General features: G+C 49.1%; 1 protein-coding gene across 6 annotated transcripts in view; it reads left to right on the forward strand.

Annotated features, from left to right (window-relative positions):
• Nucleotides 1–21894, forward strand: part of MICAL2 (microtubule associated monooxygenase, calponin and LIM domain containing 2) — a 173129-nt gene that overhangs the window by 17578 nt on the left and 133657 nt on the right. For all 6 annotated transcript variants that reach the window (XM_055091527.1, XM_055091528.1, XM_055091526.1 and 3 more), the window contains exon 2: nucleotides 19845–20052. In XM_055091527.1, coding sequence (XP_054947502.1) covers nucleotides 19845–20052 — 208 coding nt within the window. The remainder of the gene's footprint in view (nucleotides 1–19844; nucleotides 20053–21894) is intronic.

Below are 21894 nucleotides of genomic sequence, written 5' to 3' on the forward strand. Positions count from 1 at the left end.
GAAAGTGTCCGTAAGCTTCCCTGGGTTGCCAAAGTGACCCAGGGCATAGAAATGGTCAAGGACCCCTCGGCTGATGTCACAGACTTGGGAACTAGGGACCAAGAGCTGTGTAGGGCCTGCCTGTGTGCAGCAGGGGGTGGGGGGATGCTGGGAAGAGCCTGGGAGGAACCTGGGTCAAATCTCTGCTCCTTCACTTTATTAGTTTACAACCTGGGCCAATTACTTGAGTCCTTTGAGTCCCAAATTCCTTATCTGTAAAGCAGCAATATTAAAACATACCTTACTGGCTTTGACACACATATAAAGAATCATTTCTAGCACATAGGAAGTCTTCAGAAACATAAATTCCCCTCTCCCTTCCTCTCTGCTCTGTTTCCTCTTGTGTGACGTGAGAGGTCTTAGTAGAAGGCCTCTCTAAGGTCTCTCTTAAATTTGTTGTGATCCTGCGTCTTTCTTGCTATCAAGGCCAAACCAGATAGTCCATTGCTGTGAAGTCAGAGCTGGTGTCTTCATGCCCCTTGGCATTGCTAGTCTTCTTTCCTGGAGCAGCAGGGAGATCCAGTGTCCTCAGACCTTTCCCGGCCCTTCCACTGTCCACCTTGGCTTTCCCTGGCTCCCCTCCCGGCTGAGCTCATGGGTTAGGAATGCATAGGCTGAGCTGCTCCCTGAGCGCCTGAGAGAGGGCCATTGGTGGAACATGTTCTAAGAGCATTCTCTCCACTTCATGTCTGGGACAGCTGATAGCAGACCTGGGAAACCCATTAATCATCATCCTCGGTGGCTCAGCAGACCCACGACCATCCTCCCTGCTTCTCCATCTGTTGTTTCAAGCTGATTGTTCTTAGATGGAAAAAATGTAGCCTATTGTTGTCTTGGCAAGAAGGTGCTAAGTGACAAAATGCTTCTCTCTACAGGAAGTCGGGAGTATGGGGGGAAGGTGGCTCGATGCCATCATGGAACCGTATCCTGTTCCTTTTTTTTTCTTAATTAGGCTCCGAATCAAAAAAGGCTTTATGGTCACTGGGTTCAGATGACACGTATTGTGGTTTTGTTTATCAGTTGTTGAACTGTCCTGGGCCTTGGAACCATGTTCTAATCAGACCCAATTTTCAGAGTAGGTGAAAATGTATGGTGTGCCCAGCTGAGCGCTGTGCTATTCGTTAGAATGATTGGTAGATGGGCACCAATGGGCACCCATTTGGAGCACAGCAGGGGAGGACCATCATCCATACTCTACATGTCCTCCTCCATGTCCCAGACCAGATGTGGAACCTCCGCTCCAGCTCAGAGCCCAGAACTAACCACCTCTGCTCAGCATAGGCCTGCAGGAGAATTGCGTGTGATGGCGTTTCTGAGACTGAGCTGAGCCAGGAGGGGCTGATGTTGTGTCTTGTCTCTTAAATATCACTGGGAAGATGCTGGCTGGGGACTGTTGAGGTGAGAGGGGCCTTCCTGCCCCAGCACGTAGGAGAGTTAGGTACACCAGGGGCTCCACTGAGATAGACGGCCCTCTAGGCTCTCACTTCTTCATGCCAAGAGGTGAGAGAGTGGTGTGGGTGTGGTGCTGTGCCTGAGAGCATGGTCTTTGGGTTCAGACCAACCTGGGTTTGCGTCTCATTTTTAGCTGTGTGACCTTTGGCATCTTACTTAACTCTCTGGGCCTCCATTTACTCACTTGTAAACTGGGGATAATAGTAGTCAGCTCACAGGGTGATTGTGAGACCTGCATAAATTAATATATGTAGAGCACTTAGAACAGCATCAGACACAGAGTAAGTTATTGCCTTGGTGATTATTACTGTTTGTCAGGGTGAACGGGATCTGAACAGTGAGGATCTTTATCCCTTGCTGCCTCCCTTCTTGGGAGCTGTTCCTTGTTCTCCTTTCCCCCAGGGGTTAAGTATGGGTGTCTGTTTCCCAGAGGAGGGAGGGCTCCACTACGGACCCTAACCACTGGACTTACTGCCCATGGAGGCTGCAGAGTTGGTGCTCCCGGCTTCTCTGGAACTCCAGCCCAGGAGAGGTGAACTGAGGACAGCACCAGCCTCCAGTCTGTCGGCAGGGCACCTACCTCCTGAATGTCCTGCCCTGTTATCTGTCCCAGAGAATGTCTGACATTTGGGTTTTGTGATGAAATTGTCTGGCCTCCCTGAGAGGTTTCACAAATAGATTCCAGACGTTGTAGTAAACCAAGCCTTTCTGTATTTTTACTAACACAAGAGTGAGCTTGGGGCAATGATTTCTGGGATCCCTCTCTTCAGTCTGCTGGGGGAGGGGGATTGGGGTGGGGTTCACTTTGGTGGTTAATAGCAACAGTGGTAACTAACCCTTAGTGGGCCCTGTTGTTTTCAGTTCCACCTTCAAGCCTCAGGGACTGATGAGGTTATCTCCATCTCTCAGCCTCTAGGTGCTCAGAGTTAGCTGAGTCTCCTGAATCTTCCTGCTTTAGGAGTTTGCAGAGCTGGAGGGGAAGAAGCGAGGCTTCATGTGGCCTAGAAAGTCATCAAAAAGCTGATGGCCACAGGAGGGGCTCCTCACCTACCACCCCCAAGATTCCTCCTGTTTATTTGAGGTGCTGGGCTCACAGCAATGATTAGCTTCAGTTCAACACATACATATATTTTGTGTCATGATGGCGGTGTTCTAGAGGATGGGGATAAAGCAGTGAGCACTCCAGAAATGATTGCCGCTAGAATAAAAACCGTTGCTATTATCTAGTGCTAGAGGGCATAGAGAAGAAATATGCCTCTCTTCCCCGGTTCTAGAGCCCTTTTCCACACAGAAGACCCTCCTTGCCCACATCTTTTCCTCTTCTTCTAAGCCTCTCATGCTTCCTTTCAGTCCAGATGACAGTCTGGCCATCTCCGAGCCTCCCCCTGCTGTGGTGGCGGAGATGTGGGCGGTGGAGGGTGGAGTCTGAGCCTCCCAGCAGCTCTCTGACATGTACAGATGTCATAGGTACCAATTCTATGGATGAGCACATTGAGGCCAGAGGAGACCAGGGCCCCCAAGTGCAGGAGCACTGCCAGTCTCAGTGCCAGTTCTTAGTGTTCCTTGACTGCATGGCCATGCTCAGCTCTCCACGGGGAGGCTACGAGGATGGCCCAGCCCATAGAAAGTGTGAAAGGAGAAGCTGTAGGACCTCTGGAAGCCTGGGTGAAACTGGGCTGACACCCCTGTACCCTGGCAGGCTTCCTCTAAACTGCTTCACATTGAAGCCCAACCCCGCCTGCGGTCACATTTCCACACCACCACCAAAGACATGGAAATTCTGTACCTCCTTCAGCCTAACCCGGATGCCTGCCAGGCACATAGTGGGTGCTTAGCTGCCCTGGAACTAGAAGGTGGGCCCAGTGGCTCTGACTAGGGCCACAGTTCCTGGCGCCGTTAGTGGTTTTCTTTCTTCTTTACTTGGGAGGGAGGTGGAGGCCCTCTAGCCAGCGGCAGGGGGAGGCTCTCCTTTTTTTTTTTTTTTTTTTAAATTTATTTATTTATTTTTTGGCTGCATTGGGTCTTCGTTGCTGCACGTGGGCTTTCTCTAGTTGCGGCGAGCGGGGGCTACTCTTCGTTTGGCTGCGTTGGGTCTTCATTGCTGTGCGCGGGCTTTCTCTAGTTGCGGCGAGCAGGGGCTACTCTTCGTTCCGGTGCGTGGGCTTCTCATTGCAGTGGTTTCTCTCATTGTGGAGCACAGGTTCTAGGCGCGCAGGCTTCAGTAGTTGCGGCACGCAGGCTCAGTAGTTGTGGCTCACGGGCTCTAGAGCACAGGCTCGGTAGTTGTGGCACACGAGCTTAGTTGCTCCACGGCATGTGGGATCTTCCCGGACCAGGGATCGAACCCGTGTCCCCTGCATTGGCAAGCGGATTCTCAACCACTGTGCCACCAGGGAAGCCCGGAGGCTCTCCTTTATGGGATTAACTGGGACCTGCACTTTTGCTGGAAACTGTGGGAAGCATGAAGAGCTCTCAAGTGCTTACAAAGTGGGTTTTGAAAAACAAACCTCGCCTACACAGGGATGAAGCAGAGGTTAGACATGGCTTTTTGTGGGGTGGGGTGGTGTTTAGTTGAATAACAGACTAGAAGGAACTCTGTAAGTAGGTCCATAAGCTTGTCTAGAGAACAATATGCACTCTGTATTGAGTAGATTTATGGTAACTATCATTTGTAATAACACTTTATAATTTATAAAGCCCTTTTTACATGCACTGTATGTGTGTGTAAATACTATATGTAACCTTCCCATTTAAGGTTATTGAACACACACACACACACACACACACACACACACACACACACACACACACACACACCCCTCTTCATTCTGTCTGTCACATAGTGGAAAGAACCCGGGCTGGCTTGCAGTTTCTGGGCCTCAGTTTACCCATCTGCAAAATGAGATGACTGGGGGAGCCCTGACTGGGAGAGATGGCACAGGGATGTGCCTCTCACTGGCTCGGTGCCTCGTAGGAGTGTGGAGAGCAGGAGCTGATTGGCTCTGAGAGTGCTGGGCAGTTCAGGGGTGCCCACTGCAGGTGATGGGAACCCCAGGCGTCAGCTAAGGGGAGGTTCTCTTCTGGAGCCACCGACTCAGAGGGGGGGATTTGCCTTTTCCTGGAGGCGGGCAGGAGAGGCTTAGGCCCCAAGGCCCGTGGGCACTGTACCCGGGCTGCCCTCTTAACCTGTCCTCAAGGTGATCTGATGGGGTCGTTGGTCCACCACCATGCTAATCCTCATCAGGTGGAGCCTCTGAGGGATGAGTAGTGTTTCTCCTCAGAGAATGTGAGAGAGCAGTGATGACTTATGCAGAACCCACACTCAGAGAGCAGAGGTGGACGGCACTTCCCTGCTCTCCTCCGCTGGGGGGATCCAGGTCCTCTTGTTCCTTTGTTTGTTTTCCTCTGTCTTATTCCTGTTCCATTTATCTTCTTCCTTCCTCTCTTTAATCCCATGGAGCTGTTTTCTTTTTCATTGTAAAGGGTTTTTTGTTTCTTGTTCCCTGTATAAAACATTGATGAGTTAACTGATTTCATATTCAAGCAGGCACCATCTCTAAATTTTATTTTATTTTATTTTTTTATTTTTTTTGTGGTATGCGGGCCTCCCTCTGCTGCGGCCTCTCCCGTTGCGGAGCACAGGCTCCGGACGCGCAGGCTCAGCGGCCATGGCTCACGGGCCCAGCCGCTCCGCGGCATGTGGGATCCTCCTGGACCGGGGCACGAACCCGGTTCCCCTGCATCGGCAGGTGGACGCGCAACCACTGCGCCACCAGGGAAGCCCTAAATTTTATTTTTGAATTATGTGCTTCAGTTTTTTTTTTTTTTTTTTCTTTAAATAGTTAGTGACACATCCTGGCCCTGGCCCTCTCCAGCAGTGTGGTCCTGTGTCTCCATCTGTACAGTGGGGACAGTAATGCCCCTGAGAGGGTAGTAGTGGCTTACTGAGTGAATACATGAAGTCCAGACGGTGGCAAGCCCCCAGCCCTTCCATTTGAATTACCCCAAAGATGTGTTGATCGTTACTGAGTGGTCCCAGGCGAGGGCCTTGGTTTTTCTGTATCTGACTCAAGATTGACTCAGATGCTGTGGTTTTGAGGGCTTTGTTTCAGCAGTTACTTGGGCTGGAATCAGCCCTGGGTCAGCAGCTGCTGGTAGAGGTGACTAGGTGTCTCCCGATTGTGGATGAGTTGTCTGTCTCTGTCTTGCTCCTCCAGTGGCTGCCTCCCTGAAAGCCTCCGTGATTCCCATTGTCCGCGTGGGTGGGCTTCCCAGGGCCCCCTCCCCTGGCCTCTCTCTGGTTTCCCTCCATCTCTCTTTACCAGGTACCTGCCTCCACTCCCCACTTGCCCCACCCCATCCCATGGGGTAGATGGGTTGCTGGTGGGCAGGGACTGTTCTCGAAAGGGAAAGGAAAAGCTTGAGCTGCCAGCATCCCCAGAAGTTGTCTTTTCTGCCCTCTGACCGTAGTTCAGTGTTGCCTTTTGTCCCTCTGTCTCCACCGTTCGTAAATGTGGGTGAGTGAGCCCCTTCCTCTTTCCTCTAGATCTGTGCTGTCCAGTATGGGTGCCACTAGCCACATGACTCAGACATTTGACATGTGACAAGTCCAAACTGAGATGTGCTGTAAGTGTAAAATACACACCTGATTTCAAAGACTCAGTATGAAAAAAAGGTTGCATAATAATAGCTTATTAGTACTTTTCATATGGATTACATGTTGAAATAATAATATTTTAGATATATTGAACTAAATAAATTACATTATTAAAATTAATTTTACTGTGGCCACGTGATAATTTAAAATTACGTGTGTGGCTCACATTATATTTCTGTTGCAGTGGTTGTTAACTGGTGGCGATTTTGCCTCCCCAGGGACATTTGGCAATATTTAGAGACAGTTTTGATTGCCATGCTCAGGGGAGAAGGTGATCTAGTTGGGAGAGGCCAGGGTTGCTGCTAAGCATCCTGCAATTCACAGGACAGTCCCCACCCCCAACTATAAAAAATCATGCAGCCCAAAATGTCCATCGTGCCAAAGTTGAGAAACTCGGTTCTATTGGACACTCTTACTTTGGATGATGTAGTCTTGTCTTATGGGCATTGACTCCAAAATCAGAGGCCCTAGGCATAGTAAAAAGAGCATAAATGGCCGGAGTCAGATACCTGCAACCATGGGCAGGTTAGTTAACATTTCAGAGCCTCCATTTCCTCATCTGTAAAATGGGCATAATGATAATACCCACTTTACAGGTTTCCAGCTAGGATTAAATGAGATTGACATGTACCATACCTGTTACATAGTAAACCGCCACTAAATAGAAGTTACTATTATTAAAAAACCTGTATCTTTTACTCTCTGGATCAACTACTGGGATATCTTCATGCCTCCTGGATTTTTCTGTGATACCTGACACTCAACAACTTGGAAACTAAATTCATAATTTCACTCTTCCTCTTCCCTCAGACTCTCTAAATGTATTCTTCTTTCTGACTTTCAGTCTTAGTTCACACTGGCACCACCCTCCCCGTCTTAGAATCTGAGTCAGTTTCACTTCCTCCTTCTACCCCCTCACACCCGAATTTATAATCTGTTAACCTCTCTGGGGTAGATATGTCTCCTCCACCCCACCTCTCCGTTCCCACCTAGCGGGACCTCTTCACCCAGCCTGAGAACGGCTGCCTTCCAGGTCCTGCCTCTGCTCTTTCCTCTTCCCTCTGTGTGTGGTTAGTGAACTCCGTCTCGCTCAGAAACCCTCAGTGGTTTGTTGTTTTAGTTTGTTTTTGCTGAAGTGGGAGTACCTGTGGGCAGGAAATGTGACATGCCCATCTCCTAGCCCATTTCCTTAGTACCCAACGTGACGCCTAAGAAAAGGTGTTCCTTGAGTGTTTTCTGAATGAATGAATGACCAAATGCATGATACATATCCTTTTCTCCTTGGTTCATCCTTGATAGGATCAGGTACTACAGGGAGCTGGGAGAGTGGTTTCCAAATGCCTTATTTTCCTTTTAATAGTTCAGCAGAGTGTAACCCATGACCTCATCTACCTCTTTGCTCCCCCTCTACCCCAACCCCCCCTCCCCCCACCAGTGTTTAAGCTGGGGAAGCACTTTGTTTGTTCTACCTGGAGGGTTACAGCCATGACACAGTACACTTGGATCCCGGAAATCCCAACTTCCATATGTGGACTTCCTCAGCCAGCCTGAGGGGTGATGCCACAGTCCTTCCACTGGTCCAGGCCTGCCTCCAGAGAGCAGGTGCCCTAGATGCCCAGGCATGCCTTCCTTTTGGTGGCAGAAAGAATTCCCAAGCAGCTCCCAGCAGGCTGAGAGGAGAGACTTTCCAGAAACATGTCCTTAAAGATGCTCTGATAAAGAAAACATAGTGTGTTCTTTGGCAGGTTGTAGACATGGGTGGGCAGGATGGTGTAAGTAACATTGGAGTCTCCCAATGTCTAGAGACTGCGATCTATTCACAGTTTTGAAAACACTTTAATTACGAGCCACTTTATACTGTAAAGTGACCCACTTGGAAGCTGTCAAGAGCCTCTGAGTAAGTTTGCTCACTTCTTTTGTAGCAGTTGCAAGCCGAGTCAAAACTGTATTACACTGGTGAGAAGGGGTTCCCTGGACTGGAAGGCGTGTGAGATGCTATAGCCTTCTAAACATAAATACACCTAGGGTTTGTCTCCTGGAGCTGGTGATCCACATTGGGATATGGGACTTTTCTGTATAGCCGTCTTCTGTGGGTTGGGTACCAGATGTATATCCCACCCCCAGGAGGTGGATCAAGGTGCAACTGACCAGATGGATTTTCCCTTGGGAAATGTTAAGATTTGCTGTCACCTCAAGCTTTGTCACATCTGAAGTTGTTTCCTCTATCTGAGCCTAGCTATTTCATTGGTAAATATGAGGAAAGCCCTATGTATTGCATATATTAGATAATAATGTCTTCCCTCCACTGTTGACAAGTCGAAAGACACTTCACTGCCCATTAGCATGTCTAATCAGCTGCAGACAATCTGTGTACATACTAACTTGATATAATCCCAGGTAAAATAAGCAACAGTGGTAGTTAATAGTTTGGGCCCCAGATTTGAAATTTGGGCCCCTTGGTTTGAAATTTAGCTTTGCCTCTTACCAGATACATGCCTTTCAGCAGTGGGACCTTAGCTTCATCAGAAATGGGGAGAGAAAATAGTTCCTATCTCATAAGTTAGTTTCTGACTCATTTAATAAGATAATATATGTAAAGCCCCTAAGACAATGTCTCAGTAAATATTGGCTATGACACTTCAGTTAGCCTCTGTGTGCATCCTGATTTGGGGTAAAGGCATGATTTGATTTTATGCATTTCTTCATTTGGCAAATATTTCATGGCACCTCCTATGGGTCAGGGACTATTCTGGCCCCTGGGGATACAGCATGAGTAAGGGAGAAAAGGCCCCTGCTTTGGTGGAGCTTACATTCCAGAGGGAGAGACACACAGTGAACTACTTAATAAATAAAAAAGAGCTTTAGGGTTGTGATAAGCACTGTGCAGAAAATAAACAGGGAGTTATGTTGGATTAAATGGGGTGGGGCTGGGGAGGTATCACCGAGGAATGTGATGTTAGGGCTGAGACCTGAACGCAGAGATCTGCGGGAGGGCGTCCCAGGCAGCAGGAGCTGCAAGGGGAACCCATCTGAAAATGGCCTCTGGGCTCCCATGAATATTTTCTTGGGCCCCCTAAGGGGAAGGCAACGGTGGGGAAGGAAGTGTCAGACAGGATGATCTAAGCCAGCGGTTGGCAAAAATGTCTATAATATTTACTATCTGGCTCTTTACAGAAAAAGCGCACTGACTTGTGATCTAAAGTCTCTTCCAGGTCAGGCGGTGCACGTACCTGTGAGCTCAGCTCAGGGAGCACAGGGCAACTCGCCAGTGCAGGGGACAGCAGCCCGGCTCCCTCTTGGGTGCCCAGGCTACAAGTGAGGTTCATCCACTTGCTGAAGATGCCCTGATAAAGGCAGTATGCCTGCCCCAAGGGATGCAAACCACTCCCAGCCTTTGAACTGGTGGGATCACAGCATCCGTATCCCTGGATGGACTGGACCACATCTCTTAGGGATCCAAATGCTGATTTCATTCTAGGACTGCTCCTCAGGAAGAAGGGAGGGAGGAGAGGAGCTGTCAGCCACTGCTATTGTTTATTGACTGCTTATCCTGTGCTAGGCTAGGCTCTTTTGTGAACAATTCTACAGTTTACTAATTCCATCCCCCTAACAACTGTAGTTGGTAGGCAATACCCTTATCCCTCTTTTAGGGTTGAGGAAACTGAGGTCAAGAGAAATGAGTGTAATAAGCTGCTGTGCTCAAAGGCACACAGCTGGCAAATGGCCTGCCAGCTTCAGAACCTGTCCCTTACTTCGCCGCCGTATGTGCTGTTTCTCGGTGGCGTTCCATCCGAGGGCTGGTAAGTCTTTACCTGTTTGCATGCCTGAACTAAGGCATGCTTAGACCCCTCAGCCATATTCATTCAGCACCTACCTACGGGGCTAGAGACCCTACAAAAGGAGAATATGAAGGAGGCCAGCGCATCCTTACAGCATATTCATAGGTGTATTCTTACCTACTGCCTCCTTCTTGGGCAATATGCCAGGGCTCTTGGAGGGGTGGTTAGCTGGTCCCGATATGGCTGTGGAGTGGCAGGGGTGGCCTTGTGCTCCTTGGGCTCTCAGCCCAGCTCTGAGCTGGCTGCAGAAGTAGCTGCTGGGCTCAGGTGAACAGTCTCTCCTTTGCTGACCTCAGAGCAATAGGAGTCGGTGAACGTGGAACGAACACCTGGCCTCTTCTCATGCAGATCCGTTACCAGGCCCACAGTGGCCTTTCTGTAGAGGCCAGCCTGGGACAAGGCTGCTGCCCCCTGATAGGGTCAGCCTTGCCTGTGGCCATGAGTGGTCATAGGATGAGGTGACACCAGTGGAGGAGTCTCACCCGGGAGAGAAAAGGGGCCAGAAAGGGACAGCGGGCCCTAACGCTTGGGAGAAAAGTGGCAGCGAGGGCAATGTAAAAGAAAGAGCCAGCTGCCAGAGTCACAAGGATCTGGTAGTGACTCCTGGCTCTGCCTTTTATTAGCCCTGTGATCTTAGGCAAGTGTAACATTGTGGACCTGAGTTTGTGCTCTGGAGCTAGAAGCCGGGGTCTGAATGCCAGTTCCTCCTTCCTAACTGCGACGTGACCTCGGGCACTCCAGTTAACCATTATGTGCCTCGGTTTCTTAATCTTGGGTTGTTGTGAGGTTTGAATAAGTTAATACCTCTGAAGCACTTAGGTCAGTACTTGATACAGAGTTAGGCTTCAACAAATGCCAGCTTTATTCAGTCACAGCACCTCTGAGTCTCAGTTTCTTAACTATATACCGGGAAAAGCAATGCCACTTTCACAATGGAAGTGAGCTGGTTGACTTAAAGAAAGCATCTGCTGCAGGTCTGGCATACGTGAGATACTGGGGAGATGCTTCTCCTGACCTTCAGTGGCCCCCAGTCTTGGCACTTGTTGAGTGGAAATGTTTGACATGGGATGGATTTTGAGAGCTGCTGGTCGCAGCCCTGGCTGGGTTCTCTGGGCTGGGAAAGTGTATGTGGGTACTCTGGGAAAGTGTATGTGGGTACTCAGCCTGTGTTCTCCTTTCTCGTTGGATTGAGTTACCCATGACGTTGGCCCCTTTCAGAAGTCACTAAGTACTGGATGGGAAGGGGTGTCTTGCCATTGCTGTAGTTTTTCCTACTAGGTCCTGCCAGTGCCTGCTGCCCCCCCTGCACCACACCAGCCTGGTCCACCCAGGGCCTTGCTGAGTGCTCTCACCTCTCTTTTTTTCTAAACATCACTGAACACTTAACCTGGGTCAGGCTAGTTGCTTGGGATGCAAAAGTGAACCAGACATACCTCTACTTTTGAAGAGGTCACAGGAGGTCAGATAGACACACTTGAAAAAGAATTAAAAATCACTAAGATGGGCTTCCCTGGTGGCACAGTGGTTGGGAGTCCTCCTGCCGATGCAGGGGACATGGGTTCGTGCCCCGGTCTGGGAGGATCCCACATGCCGCGGAGCGACTGGGCCCATGAGCCATGGCCGCTGAGCCTGCGCTCCGCAACGGGAGAGAACACAACAGGGAGAGGCCCACGTACCGCAAAAACAAAAAAACCCAAAAGCTCACTAAGTAACTAAAAAGAAAGAGAGAAAGTGATAAATATGAACTTGTGTATCTGTTTCTGGAGGCTAAATTGTTCGTGTATCTTAGCTCTACTTTTTTCTCTACATATGGATTATAACTGGCCCTAGAGTTCTTAGCTTTGAATATATCTAGACTCAGCCCGTCTCAGAAGTCTCTTTCCCTTATTTCTCCTAAAGGAATGTGAGATTCCTCCACACCCTTTTTTCGGGGCGGGGGCTCTTAGAAGGGTCTGTGGCTTCTGCTCTCCCAAAGGGAGGAAAGGGAGTCAAGGCAGCTGGCTGGTCAAGCCTCCCCTGTGACTAGAAAGAAGCTCCTTGCTGATAACAGTGTACACCAAGATGTCAGCACCAGAGCCCAGGGACAAGAACTCACCAGGTCCACTGAAGAAAGACCATTGATGGGGAGAAAACCGATGCTATAAGAAGCCACACGTATTGTAAATTGTCACAGCAAATGGTATGTTTAGATGTGTACATTTTTGGTATGTAAATTTTACCTGAAAAGAAAAAACTTGAATAATGTATTCCTTTTTTATTTTTTATTGAAGTATAGTTGATTTACAATGTTGTGTTAATTACTGCTGTACAGCAAAATGACTCAGTTATACCTATATATATATTGGGTTGGCCCAAAAGTTCGTTTGGGTTTTGCTATAACGTCTTATGGAAAAACCCCAACGAACTTTTGGGCCAACCCAATACATTCTTTTTCATGTTCTTTTCCATTATAGTTTATCACAAGATATTGAATATAGTTCCCTGTGCTGTACAGTAGGACCTTGTTGTTTATCCATCCTATATATACCAGTTTGCATCTGCTAATCTCAAACTCCCAATCCATCCCTCTCTCATCCCCCTCCCCTTGGCAACCACCAGACTATTCTCTATGTCCCTGATTCTGTTTCTGTTTCATAGATAGATAGGTTTGTGTCATATTTTAGATTCCACATATAAGTGATATCATGTGGTTTCTGACTTACTTCTCTTTCTCTTCACTGACTTACTTCACTTAGTATGATAATCTCCAGTTGCATCCATGTTGCTACAAATGGTATTATTTCATTCTTTTTTATGGCTGAGTAGTATTCCATTATATATATGTACCACGTCTTCTTTATCCATTCATCTGTCAATGGACATTTAGGTCGTTTCTATGTCTTGGCTATCGTGAATAGTGCTGCTGTGAACATAGGGGTGCATGTATCTTTTTGAATTATAGTTTGGTCTGCATATATGCCCAGGAGTGGGACTGTTGGATCATATGGTAGCTCTATTTTTAGTTTTTTGGGGAACCTCCATACTGTTTTCCATAATGGATGCACCAATTTACATTCTCACCAACAGTGTAGGAGGGTTCCCTTTTCTCCACACCTTCTCCAGCATTTTGTTATTTGTAGACTTTTTAATGATGGCCATTCTGACCAGTGTGAGGTGGTAGCTCACTGTAGTTTTGGTTTTCATTTCTCTAATAATTAGTGAAGTTGAGCATCTTTTCATGTGCCCATTGACCATCTGTATGTCTTCTTTGGAGAAGTGTCTCTTTAGGTCTTCTGCCCATTTTTCAGTTGGGTTGTTTTTTAGTTGTTGAGTTGTGTGAACTATTTTGTATATCTTGGAAATTAAGCCCTTGTCAGCTGCATAATTTGCAATATTTTTTCCCATTCTGTAGGTTGTCTTTTTGTTTTGTTTATGGTTTCCTTTGCTGTGCAAAAGCTTGTAAGTTTGATTAGGTCCCACTTGTTTATTTTCATTTTCATTTCTATTTTCTTGGGAGACTGACCTATGAAAACATTGGTATGATTTATGTCAGAGAATGTTTTGCCTATGTTCTCTTTTAGGAGTTTTATGGTGCCATGTCTTATGTTTAAGTCTTTAAACCATTCTGAGTGTATTTTTGTGTATGTTGAGAGGGTGTTAAGAACTTTAATAATTATTGAACTCTAGTTAATTAGATTTGTATCCTGAAGTATTTGGGAAGGAATGTACTGATTCAGCAATTTCGTTGAAATGCACCAAAAAATAAGCTAAATTGATGAATGGGTAGAGAGGTGGATGGATGAATAGATATATGATAAAGCAAGGGGACTAAAATCTAATCATAGAATCTAGGTAGTGGGTATTTGGGTGTGCACTAAAATGCTTTCAACTTTTCTATTTATTTGAAAACTTTTATAATAAGATATCGCAAAAAATATTGTAAAGCTACTTGATTGAAAATAGGAAAAAAAAAATCCATCATGGAAAAATAGACAAGTAGATGCTGGGAATATTTACAAATGTTTAAAATGCTGGAAAGCTGGATGTTAATATGAAGAAAAATAAAACTAGTCCTATATATTTTCTGCAATATATTCCCTTTTTTGTATTATAAAATAGCCATATATATATATGAATGTAGCAGGCAGAGTGCAAAGCAAGCGAAAAGACCCTGTGTGTGCTTAGGGAGACCATTACGGCTGGAGTGCAGAGAGGGAGGGAAGTGGGTAGGAGCTGAAGACACAAGGGAAATTGGAGGGCTATGTCATGTAGGGTCTTTTTTTAAAAAAATAAATTTATTTATTTTATTTTTGGCTGCGTTGGGTCTTCGTTGCTGCACGCGGGCTTTTCTCTGGTTGTGGCGAGCGGGGGCTACTCTTTGTTGCGGTGCGCAGGCTTCTCATTGCGGTGGGTTCTCTCATGGGCTGTGTCCTGGAGGGACCCTTTTTTTATTTTTGCGGTACGTGGGCCTCTCACTATTGTGGCCTCTCCCATTGCGGAGCACAGGCTCCAGACGCGCAGGCTCAGCAGCCATGGCTCACGGGCCCAGCCGCTCTGCGGCATGTGGGATCTTCCCGGACCTGGGCACGAACCCGTGTCCCCTGCATCGGCAGGCGGACTCCCAACCACTGCGCCACCAGGGAAGCTCAGGGACCCTTTCTTGACCAAATCTGTCCCTTCCACAAATGTCTCCAGTAGTCACAGGTGGTCCCAAACCATCTAGCATTCTTGGTCTCTGTTTCCCTTTCTTTAGTTCCCAACCAGACAGACTCCTGAGGTTTGGGAACAGGAACCTTCTCTTGCATCCTCTGCCATCCCACAGAGGAGTCTCAATGGTCTTACCTATCTAGTTGAGGAGGGAACATGCTAACACTACCACACAAGGCCCAAGATAACCTGGAAGAATTTATATAGGATCGTGATTTCAAGTACAAACTCTGGGATCCGAGGTTAGTTGTCAACCTAGTCCTGTGACCACAGTTAAGTCATTTAACCTACCTAAACTCCAATTTTCTCATCTGCCAAATGGTGACGAATTATGCCCGGTTCAGGGTTATTGTAGGAAGGAAATGAGGTGCCTGTGTTACAAAGTGCTTAGCACAGTTCTTGCACAATAGAAGCAGGCAGTAAGTGGGAGCTCTGATTTTTATTATTGCTATTATCAATACTGTCACTACTCTTGCTCTTCCCAATATGGGATGGACAGGCACTTGCAAAGGTGGGACAGAGCTGGCACTGTTGATGATGTACTTTGGCAGCTGAAATGAAAGGAGTCGTGGGCTGCTGATCTCTTCCGTTGGTGGGGGAAATTCCTGGGAACGCATGCCTTAGATGGGGGGAGATACAGGAGGTATGAACAGCACCCAGAGGCAGGAAGCACAGCCTTGATGATTGTACTTCTGACTCCCAAACAGGGGGTCCAATCTGAGTGTACTTACAAGGCCCAGGGACAGAATGTTTGCAAATGAAACTGTCCCTGAAAATCCAGACCCCATGGTCACTGGTTACAGTTGCTCATACAAGGGTTAGAGCACTGGCTCAGGCTGAAAGGGAGGGACAGAGAGGAATGGAATGTTTCTCAGAGCAATTCATATTATTGTTTTGAGAGTGGGCAGGGAAGACAGGATATCTTTCTTCATTTCCTCTCTGTAAATTTCTGAGGTTAGTAAGTGGTGGTAATTGTTACCCAGAAATAACTGGGTGTGACCCAGATACAGGAGAGTCAGACCAGGGCAGGGGCAGGGCCGTGTCAAGTCAGATGAGGGTTTGCTCCTCACCAGAGTGGCCCTTGAAGTTGCTGTGAAGAGTCGGGTCTGGCCCCCCCTCACCCAACAGAGATTTCTCCATCCTCGGCTCGAACAGTAAGTGGCTGCATCTCTCGTAAGCCCTCCTTACTTAGCACTGTGAGGCTGTGAGGCCAGGACCCCCGGGGCAGGCCCCCCGGATTAGCATGTGGAAGGCACCTAGGATCTGATGACTCTCTGTCCTGCAATTCTGAATGAGCTGTTTTTACTTGTGGTAACCCAGTAACAGTCAGGGCCTTCCTGCCTGGGTTTAGATAAGTGGCCTGCCCTAAGAGCTGGTGAGCCTGCGAAGCCACGCCAGGAAACGTGAGGGCATGTCCCTGGAACCAGAGCACTGCCCGGGGAGCTGGCCTGTGGGTCAGCATGCCGGGAGGGCTGCCGCTACCAGGGAGACGGCACCACACGTGACCTCGTGTCACTCAGCTCGCTGCCAGGTCTCTGGAGGCACTAGAGAGGCTGCCACTGTCCATGCCCAAACTGCCACTGCCATGGCACCTGCCTGAGTGGCTTCCCAGGACTTGCAGGGGCTCTAGCTTCGTCCAGCCTGTAAATTTCCATCCCAGGGAAGCTCAGCTCAGACCCAGGCTCAGGCCTTCCATGCAGAGGCCCTGTGCACTCAGACTGAACACAGCTCCGTTCAGGAGGCCCACATGTGCTGGGCGCAGGGAAGGAGCGAAAACTGGCCTCCCTTCATCCTGACCATACCCGCTGCGGTCCATCCTCACGGTCAGACAAGCAGTTCAGAGCACAGGCTTTGGACCCACGCTGCCTGGGTTCGTGTCCAAACTTGACCACTTCCTCATTAGGTGACCCACCTTGGAGCAATTTCTGACTCTCTTTTGCCTGCATTTCTTAGCTCAAATATGGGGGTAATAACAGTCCCTGGAGCAAGTTGCTTGACTTTTCGATGCCTCAGTATCCTCACGTACAAAGTGCGGATGGTGATGACAGTTATCTCATAGATAGGGCAGTTGGAAGGATGAAATACATGAAATGATTAGGACAGTGCCTCGCAAGTAGAAAGTGCTGAGTGTGATACAGTTTAGATCCTATAATCATCCTTTTCAGTGAGGCGCAGAGGCTGGGTGAGTGAGCTTGTGAGTGGCAGACCCTGGTCTACCTGCTGCCTGCAAGTGCTGGCTTTCTCTGCCCCACCCCACTGGGCTGTCTGCACACGGAGCCCCCAAGGAAACTGGAGGCAGAATTCAGAAGTGGAAATCAAGCCTCCAGACGGCTAACCCTGGCTTAGCCCCTGCTCCGCTCAGCGGCTCCCTCCGGGGACCGATCCTTCTAGCATTCCTGGCACCAGTCCCAGCACACCTACCCACTTAGGGGTTGGAAGATGTACCGTGTCACCAAGAAGTGGGTAGTGCTTGTGGGGCTCCCCTGGGAGAGCACAGGGGTCCTGTGTGAGCTGGGGCTGCCCCAGCCCTGTGCCTTGACAATGGGTGAGGCCCCTCATCCCCTCTTCCCACCCTTTGATAAATAAAGAGATGGTCTTTCCATGTGGTGTTTGTCTCTCTCCACGAATGTGGAGGTCTAAGCACTGCCAAGCTTATCTATACAGTGGACTTCCTGCTGGTGTTGGATCTGCCCTGCTCCCCACTGTGTAATAAATTTATGTCGCCTGAGCACACAGATCTGCTGACATCCATGATCCTGGTGGCCTTGGCAGACTCCAGCTCCCCCAGCCTGGGTGGGAAATGCAGACATAAACCCTAGCTGACGTGAACCGAACATCCTGGTTACAGGCGGACAGCAAGAACTGGGTGGGCCGTGAGGGTGTGGGAAGTTCCTTCATCCATCAGTTCTTTATTGAGGCCTCCTGTGTGCCCGGCCCCGTGCTGGACACGGGGACAGCTTTTGAGGAGCTTTTACACTGGCCTGGGAATCAGATGCAGATAATTATAACACGTGGAGCTTAGTTCTGGGGTAGCACTAAGGACAGAGCCCGTGGGAGGAATGTATAATCTAATTTGGGACTCGGCCTCAGGGCTGAGTTTTAATGAAAAATTTTTGTTCCTTGGCACCGAGTCCTTAGCAGTGAAGCCCGGATGCGTCTGGGAAAGGTGGAGAGTTCCTTTGGGTTGAGTTATCACAACGCTTTGCATTCGCGGTCTGTTTGCACTATGCTTGCCATCCAGAGCGTCAACTGTGGGCAGGCCAGGGGAGCCCTCTTCTCGCCCGCTCCTCTGCCCAGGCACGTAGCAGCCGCGGTTTTCGGCTTCTTGTCAGAACTCCGAGTTCCCATGTTAATCATAACAAGTGTGCTCCTAGAGGAACGGGCCTGGCCTCGGCCAACAAGCCTTCTCTCCTGTCTTGATAACATCTGTACCGAATTTTCTCCCTTTATGTAATTAGGCCCATTGGTATTTGCTTTGGGTATGACTGGCGTCTCTGAAATTTCAGGCCCGAAGTATGAGCTGGCGCCCAGGGTGGTGGGAAAACTGAGCTTTCATCAGTGGGATTTCAGGTTTAGCTGGGAGGGTCAGAAATGGTACGCCAGCTACTGTTTGCATGAGAAATGTACAGCAGCCCCCCAGCTGGTGGGAATGGGATCCCCTGCCTGGCCCCGGGAGCAGTGCTGGGTCAGGCCTGGTGGATGATAGAAGGATGCAGGAGGGCTTCCCCTCCTGCCCTTCCTGCCCTTCTTCACCCCACATCCTCCCACCCCACTCCATCCCTGGCCCGGGAGTGACAGAACTCAGCAAACAGGAAAAGATGCGCTAACTGCAAAGAAATGCAGTGAATCTAGACTTAACCCCAAAGCCAGCCTCAGAGTGTCGGGGTTTGGAGTCTTGCTTTGAAATGCCCGTCATGGTCTGGCTATGTCTGAGCCAGAGGAGCTGTTTGGGGTGTGAGATAAAGAGGGAAGCTGGGCTTGGGGGAGTTGGTCCTCTGTAGTCAGCTCCAACCAGAAAGGAAGCAAAAGGATTTGCATACCCGCTCCCTGTCTCTGAAGTGAATTGTATCTCAGCGGTGACTTCATTTCCCCTAACAGAGTTTCCACCAACGCTCTGGGAGGTTCCAACGAGTAAGCCACACTGATTGTGGTGTGGGAGCTTCTGATATGCTTCTTTGCAGTTCCCCTTTGGGAGTCTGGAGGCCCCAGATGAGTGATAACTGGATGACGGACTATAGTTAGGGGAAGGGGAATGCATTTTTTTAAGATAAGTTTTGATCCTAAGCAGAAGGGATGTTTCCAGATGCCTGTGCAGTGTCAAGCAGTGGGGTGTGGGTGCATATCTCCTTCCCTGTGACTTTGCTGGGGTATCCCCAGTTAGTTAGACCCCCCAGTTGAACTCCTGCCTCTTGAAGGTGGTTCAGGAATTGCCTGGGAGTAGGGCAGGCTGCTGCGTGGGGATGTCTCTCAGCCAGAATATCACCATTTTCCCGTTTTTATTGGATTGGTGCTGCACATAAGATTTTATTTGAATGGAAGGACTTTTGCCCAGTATAACTAGTTCGGTAGGTCATTATGTGTCTTCCCTTCTTTCCTAAGGGGCTGTAGCTTCCTTGGGGAAGGACCCTTGTCTTGTTCAACGTGACAGGGTCCATTGAGACCTAGCATGGGACTTGAACAGAATCCTGTTTTGTCACCTCTGCCCACATGGCCCCAGTGCCTACAGGGCCAAGACCATACTCCTTCGCTTGACATTTCAGACTCTCAGCATCTAGTTCCAGACTAATCCTCGTCTCTTTTCTCTCCTTTCCCTCCTTTCTCCCAAAGTATCCTTCTCTCCATCCACCTTGAACCAAGAGGTTAAATGCCAGAGCTGGGATTTAAGCCCAGTTCAGTTTAACTCTGAACCTCACGTGTATCTTACAGTGCCTCCCCCAAATCCTTTTACCTGTGTGTCCCTCACGGGGTTTGGCACAGTGCCTGGTGTGTGGTAGGCCCACAGGTAATGTACATCGGATGGGTGAATGGCAGGTCCTAACAGGTGTTCTGTTTGCACTCACTGATTGATTTGGGTGGATGGGGGTTTGCTTCCCAGTTACGCTGCTGACTAGGGGCTTGTGTCTGCAAGGCTAGAGGTTGCTGAGTGCCTCTCTGCTCTCTCCCCTCTGCAGTGTCTCATCATTGGAGGAGGACCATGTGGTTTGCGCACTGCCATTGAACTTGCCTACCTGGGGGCCAAAGTGGTCGTGGTGGAGAAGAGGGACACCTTCTCCCGGAACAACGTGCTGCACCTCTGGCCTTTCACCATCCATGACCTGCGAGGCCTGGGAGCCAAGAAGTTCTATGGGAAGTTCTGTGCCGGTTCCATCGACCATATCAGTGAGTGGAGCCACTGGTGACACCCCTTGTGGGGAGGGGGCTGACCCTGGATGGGGTATTTCTCCACATTGTGGAGACCCCAGGATATTTCATCTTGCAGGTCTCTGGGGGCTCCACACATCCAACTGGCAGACATTTAATTCCAGGCCCTGTGCTGTGCCCCACTAGGCTGGAAGCACCATGAGGCCAGGGATCATGGTATGTCTCATTCACCAGAGTATCTCCAGGGCATAAAAGAGTACTTGACACATAGTAGATGCTCAATAGACTTCTGTTGAATGAATGAATGAAATATGGGAAACAGAGGCAGAGGTAAGTAACAGAGTCTGCACCCTCAGAGAACTCACGGAGATTTTGTCAGTAATAAAATGTGCTTTAACAGAGCAGTCAGACTTGCTAAAGGAGCTCAGAAGAGGGAGCCACATAAAACCACTCAACGGGCCAGGTTGTCAGGGACCTCTTGGGTAAAGGAGTTGGGACACCGTGTTGCCTGTTTGGGGAACCAGGGCAGGTTTTAGAACAGAGGAATGCCACCATTGACAGATCCTGTACCAGGTTTCCTTGAACTTTAAAAAGAGAGAGGCCATCGTGATGGGGGTTCATCCAGAAAAGAAAGGGAATTGGGAATGTGGATTTCAGGTCCCGGGCCATCCCTGAATGCTTAGGTGGGGCAAGGTGAGCACCGAGGCCTCCTGCTCTGACGTTGCTTAGGCCTGGGTCTCTCGAGGGAAGATCTGTGCAGATGGGCTTTGGAAGAGCAGCCTCCCTCCTCATGCTTTGCAGGGAGGAGGTCTTGAGCCATTTTATATACAGCAATCATGACTCATAAAAGGGAAGTTAATACTGTGGGGGAGAGTTCAAGCATATGAACAGATTGGGGTCCAAAATCTGTCTTGTCCATTTTCTGTGTGATTTGGCTCAGATTCTTTATCTTCTTCCAGCCCCAGTTTTGTCTCCCCTAAACGTGATTGATGCCTGCCTACCAGGAGGGCCGAGAGGATTAAATGAGGTCACGTGTGAAATGTGCTATCTCTGTGCCTGACAGGTGGTAGGTGCTCAGGAAGTGCTTTGCATTCAGTGGGGTACAGTGAGCAAGAAGGAGTCGGGATCCCTAAACCAGAATTAATTCAGAGCTGCAGTCTCTCAACCAGTGAGTGGAAGGAGAGCCCTGAGAGCCACGTTCTCATGGGGACAGGCACTGATGGGAAAAGGGTGTAGGGTTAGGGTGGGAACAACTGGAGAGAATTATCAGCCAGACAGGGTGTAATGCAGTCAGATACAGGAGAAGTTACCAGCAGTGGCCCAGGGTTTGTCCCCACTCCGGCATGAGAAAATTCCAAGAGTCCATTGGAAAGAAATTTGGATTTGCCCAGAAAGCTGCAGTGTCAGCTTTCCAGATATTCCTTACCACCCACAGAAGACTGTATATTGGTACCAATTTAGAATGACAACATTATGCACCACTTTCCCATCGAGCCTTGCTGAGAGGCAGAGCTGGGCATCAGGAGGTCTCGGGAGGTCCCAGGCTGCCAGGCTGCCTTGACGGCCGGGAGCCCCTCACTGCCTCATTAATGGGGCCCCCATTTCACCCCTAGTCCTTGGAAATATGCCAGCATGCAGAAGCACTGGCAGGGCTCTGGAACGGAGATTCGAACGTTCAGGGTGATCATTGTCAAGGGCAGCTCTAATACTTGCGAGAAGAGAGGCAGGGGGAATTTATTGAGCACCTACTGGGTGCCAAAACCAGACAGACTAAGAACGTTGAAACTATGAGGAGAGGCCAGGCCTCCCCCACGGCCTGTTTCCAGGCAGGAGGTGGGTTGGGTTCTTTAAGCCCCAGCT

Source organism: Physeter macrocephalus, chromosome 16, assembly GCF_002837175.3.
Source record: "Physeter macrocephalus isolate SW-GA chromosome 16, ASM283717v5, whole genome shotgun sequence".
NCBI lineage: Eukaryota > Metazoa > Chordata > Mammalia > Artiodactyla > Physeteridae > Physeter > Physeter macrocephalus.